The 7,500-nt window shown below is 54.6% G+C and overlaps 3 protein-coding genes across 3 annotated transcripts in view; 1 reads left to right on the plus strand and 2 right to left on the minus strand.

Annotated features, from left to right (window-relative positions):
• The window catches only part of PTSG_07649 (uncharacterized protein), a gene marked incomplete at its 5' end in the record, with an annotated part of 5,495 nt that extends 2,694 nt beyond the window's left edge, over positions 1–2,801 (minus strand). Inside the window, 7 exons of the mRNA XM_004991389.1 lie at positions 209–254; positions 494–640; positions 915–1,090; positions 1,301–1,447; positions 1,662–2,325; positions 2,445–2,516; positions 2,725–2,801. Coding sequence (XP_004991446.1) covers positions 209–254; positions 494–640; positions 915–1,090; positions 1,301–1,447; positions 1,662–2,325; positions 2,445–2,516; positions 2,725–2,801 — 1,329 coding nt within the window. The remainder of the gene's footprint in view (positions 1–208; positions 255–493; positions 641–914; positions 1,091–1,300; positions 1,448–1,661; positions 2,326–2,444; positions 2,517–2,724) is intronic.
• A 160-nt stretch (positions 2,802–2,961) lies between these two features.
• PTSG_07650 (uncharacterized protein) lies at positions 2,962–4,876 on the plus strand. Its single transcript, XM_004991390.1, has 3 exons — positions 2,962–3,283; positions 3,508–3,740; positions 4,023–4,876. The coding sequence occupies exons 1-3, from the start codon at positions 2,986–2,988 to the stop codon at positions 4,383–4,385; spliced, it is 894 nt and encodes a 297-aa protein (XP_004991447.1). The 5' UTR covers positions 2,962–2,985; the 3' UTR covers positions 4,386–4,876.
• Positions 4,877–5,367: 491 nt separating this feature from the next.
• The window catches only part of PTSG_12614 (cytosolic purine 5'-nucleotidase), a gene marked incomplete at both ends in the record, with an annotated part of 3,624 nt that continues 1,491 nt past the window's right edge, over positions 5,368–7,500 (minus strand). The window contains 7 exons of the mRNA XM_004991391.1: positions 5,368–5,519; positions 5,823–5,944; positions 6,119–6,199; positions 6,351–6,380; positions 6,627–6,805; positions 7,093–7,194; positions 7,409–7,500. The exon at positions 7,409–7,500 is cut by the window's right edge and continues 8 nt beyond it. Coding sequence (XP_004991448.1) covers positions 5,368–5,519; positions 5,823–5,944; positions 6,119–6,199; positions 6,351–6,380; positions 6,627–6,805; positions 7,093–7,194; positions 7,409–7,500 — 758 coding nt within the window. The remainder of the gene's footprint in view (positions 5,520–5,822; positions 5,945–6,118; positions 6,200–6,350; positions 6,381–6,626; positions 6,806–7,092; positions 7,195–7,408) is intronic.

The following is a 7,500-nucleotide window of genomic DNA, read 5'->3' on the forward strand; positions in this document are numbered from 1 at the left end:
CACACACACACACACACACACACACACACACACACACACACACACACACACACACACACACACACACACACACACACACACACACACGAGGGTGATGAGCGATTATACAAAGGGGACTATGGTAGCCAACGTGCTTGCGGGCAGCAACGTGGATTACGCTAATTTACACTTACAGAGGCGGGGGTGGAATGAGATCTCGTTCCGTCACTTCAGTGCCAACAGACACCATCTCTGGCTGTGGGGGTGCCATGTACCTGTGTTGCACGCAACAGAATGACGAACAATACAATGCACCACCATTGGTGATGGTCGATGCATGAGCCAACGCAACAGACAAGGACGCACAACGAGCCGTTTCCTCACTCACTCACACACACACACACACACACACACACACACACACACACACACACACACACACACACACACACACACACACACACACACACACACACACACACACACACACACACACACACACACACACACACACCTGCGTCTGTATTCCGAGACTGGGTTGAACGGCACGTGCTGTTGGCGCGCACTGCGCTCCAGATCTGCTGTGTCGACCTCGACCCCTGTTGTGGTGACAGCAGCCTGTGGCGGTTCTGGCAGCGCTGGTGGGCCGTGCCACGCATACCTGACGAGCACATGGCATTGAGGTCGTTTGGGAGGGGCGGGGGAGAGCACGGAAGAGTGAGGGGTTGGGCTTGCACAAAGTACCCATACGCGCGCAATTCCACAGACGTAAACGCGCACATGCAAGCATACAGACGCTTGAATAACAAAACACACCACACAAACACACAAACACACAAACACACAAACACACAAACACACACCACACACCACACACCACACACCACACACCACACACCACACACCACACACAACACATGCGCGCGTACACTCACCGCGATGTGTATTCTGTGTCTTGCGCCCTTGCATCTGGCGCGGTGTGTAGGGCGGTGAACACGCCGCTGCTTTGTGTCTGTGGGGTCACGGCGGCTGCTGTGCCATCGCCATTGTCGCCACGATTGCGAGGAGTTGAGGGCATCAGGGGGCGGCCACCGGGCCAGCGGAAGGAAAGCTGTCAAATGACATCACACATGTGCACGCGCAGACGCAGGAATGGTGTGGATGAAATGAGAACGGCGGCGGTAAGGCGCACATGAGCTGAGCCCAGCAAAGCGGTGATCAACACATTTACACACACACACACACACACGCACACACACACACACACACACACACACACACACACGCACACACACACACACACACACCCATGCATACTCACGTCGTATTCCGATTCGATTGGCACATGGGCTGCTTTGCTCCTTGGAAACACGTCTTGCATGTTTTTCCCTTGCAGCAGCTGATCTGGATGATGCAACGAGCGTCCAAACTCCGAGCGATGTTCAACGTCGTGCCACTTGTACCGCTCCTAATACAGCAATTATCCATGCAAGTAAGTAAACAAGCCAGAAGAAGAGGGGGGAGATAGGGGGAGGAGGTGTGAGAGAGACAGGCACCTACTCTGTGTGTGTGTGTGTGCTATGTGCTCTGACAAAGGTAGAAAGAAGTCAGCCAGCGAGCACGCAAGCAACCAAGCACGCAGGTGCATGTACCACCACCCACCACAGTCTGTCACTTCCCACCTCGTATTCGCTGAGCTTGACAGGACGGTTCCCACGGTCGCCTTTGCGCTGTTGCTGCTGCTGCTGTTCTTGTTCATCGTGTGGCTTGATGAAGATGGGCTGTGTCGGTGGTGGAGGTGATGCAGCACTCGTGTCTGCAAAGTGCACGTGCTTGTCTGCAGCTCCTCCACCCGCTCTCTTGTGCTGTTGTACCTGCGATTGTGCGCTTTGTGGGCGCGGCTGGTGTTGTTGCGGCTGTGCACGCTGGTCGCCTGCCCAGAGGAACTCACCCACGCTGTCTCGCCAGCGGGGCTGTGTCTGTGGTGCGTTCTGCCACTCCGTTGCTGGATACACTGGCAAGAGGTCCGCCTCGTTGGGTGGGAGCGAGGAGCCCCGCCCCAGCGTGTTGATGCTGTGGTGAATACGACGCACTGGCTGTGCGGGTGGCGCCGTTCGTGCGGCTGTGCGGGATCGTGATCCTGGTGGTCCGCCAGTGCTGCTCACAGCACGAAAGCTGTTGCGGTACTCCGAGGACGGCATGCCCTCGCTTGTGCCAGCACCACCAGTCTGAAGCTCCTTGACTCGGCGCTGCATGAGGTTGCGCAGATACGCCTTTGACAGCCCACTGGACCTCATGGGCAGTGAAGCGCCGACATCGGTGTCCCCGCGCTCGCTCAGCATGGCCCTGATAGGCGTACGCGTGCACACACAAGGAGTACGTCAGCATCTGTGTGCGTGTGTGTGCGTGTGCAAGCGCATGCAGTTGTAACAACGTCAGCGTCAACCATGCAGACAGTGGCTTACTGCAGTTCTGTGATGTGGTCCTTGGTTGCTGGTGCAAGTGTTGCTGTATGTGCAGATTGAGCAGCCTCCAGCCTGCATCCGTGATGTGCGAGCACCAACAAGGAAGCCGCAGCATGTCACACGCCATGACACGAGCACACGCAATCACGCACGCCAGTGTTCGCTGACTCGTTGACACACACACACACACACACTCATACTCACTCTCACTCATACACCCTCACTCATACACACTCTCACTCACTCACTCATACACCATCGCAAAGCAGCACAAACTCACCGTTGTTGGCGCTCCCACGTTGAGAGGCCTGCTGGTGGCATGGTGGCCGCAGCATCAACAGCCGCTTGCTCCGCCATTCTGCCTCTCTCAACAAAGCAAGTTGGTGAGCAGGCAGGCAAGTAAGACCGGGTTGCTTTGGCTGCTGCGCTGCGCTTGGCTTGTATTTGGCGGAATGTGGCAGTGCGCGGTTTCCACAACAATGAAAGTTGTATGAAGATATGGCTAATCGCCCACAATGCCCTCGACCTTCAAGGACAGAAGATGACGTTGTGGTCGTGTTCGTGGTGTGGATGGGTGTGCATGTTGTTGATGACTGTGGTTTTGGTGGGCACAGCAGGAGCTGGAGGTAGTGTGACTGCCGCCATCGGCGAAACAACTGCAGGTCATGACACCACTCAGGGAGAGGAAGCCAGCACCCAATCCCTCACAGCCGCGGCGGCAGATGATGAAGTTGTTGTAGGTGTTCCGGAAAGGGACACGGCATATTCGCGTGTGTGCAGGATCAGCACAGTTGCGCAGAGGTTGGCGAACCGGGAACCCTTGACCATCTACGTCGCAGGTTCGAGTCTGCCCACACGCTCTGCAAATCACCTTGCCTCTTGCTTTTGATTCTCCTCCACTTTCGCCCGCATTTGCGTCAAGTCAAGGTGCATGCACGGAGGAGATGACACGTTGAACACACGACAAACAACGACTTGACACGACTTCCCCGTCTCATTGGCGCTGTTTCTTCTCGCACTGCCCTCTTGTTGCTCGTCTATCTGCTTCGACTTTGGACCCCAGGTATCCATCGGTCCGCCAGCACGTGGCAGTACAACACCATCAAGATGGCGCTGCAGCTGCAGCAACTCTGGCCGCTGAACGAGACCACTTGGTACTACACCACCTCCAACGAGACGCGGAAGGGCCTCTCTGATCGGCGCACGGCATCTGTGGTGCTGCTCAAAGTCCACGATTTTGTCGTCCATGCTCGGCAGGCTACCATGGTGTTTGCCACAATCCGCAACCTGGTTGAGGTATGCACGTGCTGCGGTGGTTGGACCAGTGCAGCGACTGCCAGCTGTATGGCACTGTTGACATGTCCACACAACCACCTTGTGTGCCCAAACGCAAGACTTGTATTGGGCATTTCTCTTGTCTGCTCTTCTCTTTCTTCTTCTGCTTGTTCTGTTTCTGCTATGTTTATGGCTTTCGCTTCTCCATCTCCTCCTCCTCCTCCTCCTCCTCCTCCTCCTCCTCCTCCTCCTCACGCCGTGTCACCATGACACGTACCACAACATGCGTGCAATGCTGTCCAGGTTGGTGCGAGCATCCTGCACATGGAAACAACACTGGCCAGCGAGCGAACGCTTCTGCGCGCGTTGGATCGGGAGGTGCAGTTTGTATCGCGATGGATGACACACACGTGCCCCTGCTGCGTACAACGCTACCCAGACATTGTGCACCACGAACGCGAAATGACCCTGCAGCTGCTGCAGACTCTGGGCCTGGACACGGAAGTGGACGTTGACGACGTGATAGCGGGTGTTGAGCGCCTTACGCAGGCGCGCACGCACAACCGACCAAGCGGCAACGTTACGGCGTTTCGCCACGACCGCCCAAAACTTGTCGAAATCATCGAGCAGCGGTTCTACCACTGGCACATCCAGCACGGCCTATGACCACGTCTGTGTGTGTGTGTGTATGTGCGTCTGTGAGTGTTTGTGTGTGTATGTGTGTGTGTGTGCGCGTGTATTTGTGTGTGTATTTGTGTGTGTGCGTGTGTATTTGTGTGTGTATTTGTGTGTGTGTGTGTGAATGTTCGTGTGTTCGTGCATGCGTGTGATTATGTGCATCATTGTTCAGCAGCTTGTCTGCCTCGTTTTGACTGGCTGAACGGTACAACGGCTGTCTATGTTATCCAGGGTGTTTGCGCAATGTTAGTTACTCACGGTATGACTACTCGCCAACCAGTCAGCAACGTGCTACATAGTTCCATGTTTTGGTGGTCCTGGTGTTACCGTTGTTGCGTCAACCCAGCCGTCATTCACCATGTTATGCCACGTGTGATACGAATGCTGTTGTTCTTGCCATGCCTGCCAGCGTGCTCCAAACCAGGCGTGCCATCATAAACTCTTGACCTCCAACAGCTTGTGCAACGCATGGTGTGTCGACCGGTGAAAGCAACACTCAAACACTCGGCGATGGTGCTGATTGGGTTGGAGGGGTTTTACGGGTGCTACACAGCATGCAACAGCTACGCCAACAAAGTGAGAAGAACAACCGTGCACTAATGAACTAGAGCAAGGGATAACAAACACTAACACGGCTACCCCGACGACGAAACCAGCTACACCAACTGACCACGGACACGACGACAAATGCGACAACAAAACACGCTCATGCTCATCTATTTTGGGCCAATGATGAGAAACGAACAAAAAGGAGCGTTGCAATCACACCACATCACATTCACACAAGGGGCGACCACCACCGCTCTTGTACATGTTGCATGCTCGGGCGTGTGCCCTGGGCGCGCTCTTTCCGTTCGAGGCATGAAAGGAATGATGGAAAGAGGGGAAGGGAACGAGGGGCTGAAGCGACATAAAACCGACTTCTGTCACCGCCACCACCCATCATCATTGACCACGCTGGCCAGTGCATTCAGCGCTTCCAAAGGCCAGACTCGTGCGGGAGGGAGAGGGCGACGGAGTGGAAGTTGTAGAAGAGCGGGTAGTTGATGAGGTTGAGCAGGGACGAGGAGTACAGATCCGCATACCGCGACGTCTGCATCGCAAAGAACGACTGCCGCGAACCTGTACGATGTTGAATATTGCGGCGGGTTGTGTGTGTGTGTGTGTGTGTGTGTGTGTGTGTGTGTGTGTGTGTGTGTGTGTGTGTGTGTGTGTGTGTGTGTGTGTGTGTGTGTGTGTGTGTGTGTGTGTGTGTGTGTGTGTGTGTGTGTGTGTGTGTGTGTGTGTGTGTGTCTGAAGGTGAGAGGCGCGTCCTGATGAAAATGGAGTTTGTGTGGAGCACACATACGAGGAATGTGCATCCATCGTAAACAAACAAGCACACACACAAGCACATACACACAACACAAACAAACATGTACATACCGCTGCGGAAGGTGCTGCCAAAGTAGTGGTTGAAGACGCGATCAAGGGTCTTTGACGTGTCGTCAATGGCTTTCTTCAATTCAGACGCATCTGGCTCCTCCGTTGCGTCAGAGGCCAGGCCCCTGTGGTGGTGAAACGTGGCGGCGTCATGGCATGGTGCAGTGGGGATGTGGTGTGAGGACGAGACAACGCCATGAACGCGATAGAAGCGCGGAATCAGCTGCACACACACACACACACACACACACACACACACACACACACACACACACGCACACACACACACACGTGCACACCTGTAGAGCTCTGCCAGCATAAACTCGAGGTTCTTCAGACGCTGGTAGTACTTCATGCCTGCATGCAACGACCGCAGCTCCCTGCAAAATGAAATGTCGATGGCAGAGTGAGAAAGAGTCATAAGCACGCGGTTGACGCGACAGGAGAGTTGCGTGCAGCCGAGTGTCAGCAGCCATGCTTGCAAGCAACAGACGCATAAAAAAAGCACACAAACAAACAGCAAACGCGTACTGGTGCAGCTCAGGCATGATGAGGAAGGTCCTGCGAGTGTGTTGTGTTGTGTTGTACATGTGTATTGTGTAGTGCGTTGTGTGTGTGTGTGTGTGTCTTGTCAGTCCAAGCGACGAGATGTCACACATGCAGAAATAGCATGAAAACAGTCTTGTTGCAAGCACACAAATCAGTGACACCAAAATGAAGCACCACATCCAAACCCTTACAACCTCAGCATCGCAGCAAGCATCTACACAACACACAACACCAAACAACGCAAAACTCCCAACTGACTTCCATCCGCGCAGTTTTTTCGACTTGAGGACGTCTCCGAAGATGTGATCGCCGACATACAGGATGTTGTCTCCCATCTTCCCCAACATCTCGCTGATGATGTCAGCGGAACCACCAGAGAACACGCGCCCGCGGTGCGATCCGCCAGAATACTGCCCAAGCTTCAGCTTGCCCGTCTCCTGCAGGTGTATAGGCACGTTGTTTGTGAGTGAGTGAGTGAGCGCGTGTGAGCGCGTGTGAGCGTGTGTGAGCGTGTGTGAGCATGTGTGAGCGTGTGTGAGCATGTGTGAGCGTGTGTGAGCGCGCGCGCGCGTGTGTGTGTGTATGTGTGTGTGTGTGTGTGTGTGTGTGTGTGTGTGTGTGTGTGTGTGTGTGTGTGTGTGTGTGTGTGAGAGCTAAAGTGACGTTCTTTCTGCTGCATTACACACCCCATTGCCCATCTCCAGTGCACATCCCCATTGCGCACCTGGTCCACTTCGCGGAGCACGGTGCCGTCGCGGAAGAAGAGCGGTTTCCGCGCAGAGACGACAATCAGATCAAAGTACGACTGCCAGTCGCGATCCCAGCCCTACGGTGCGTTGGGATGTTGGTGTGGTGATAATGATGCAATGACGTGGCGATGAGTCACGTGATGTGAGTGATGCAGGATGATGCTTTTACCAACGAGAGTGAAACACCATCGACAACACACGTACACATAGTCATTGTTCCCCACAGTCACATTTCCATCCACTCATGTACGTCCACATGCGCACATGCATACACATGCGCGCAACACACACCTCTGGCAGGTCGACGGTGAAGAGGTAGTTCATGATGACTTTGGTGTAGTTGTAGTCGCTGTTGGTCAGCAGGAAGCACCCCTTGCCCGAGT

The sequence above is a fragment of the Salpingoeca rosetta genome (assembly GCF_000188695.1).
Source record: "Salpingoeca rosetta unplaced genomic scaffold supercont1.20, whole genome shotgun sequence".
Taxonomy (NCBI): Eukaryota; class Choanoflagellata; order Craspedida; family Salpingoecidae; genus Salpingoeca; species Salpingoeca rosetta.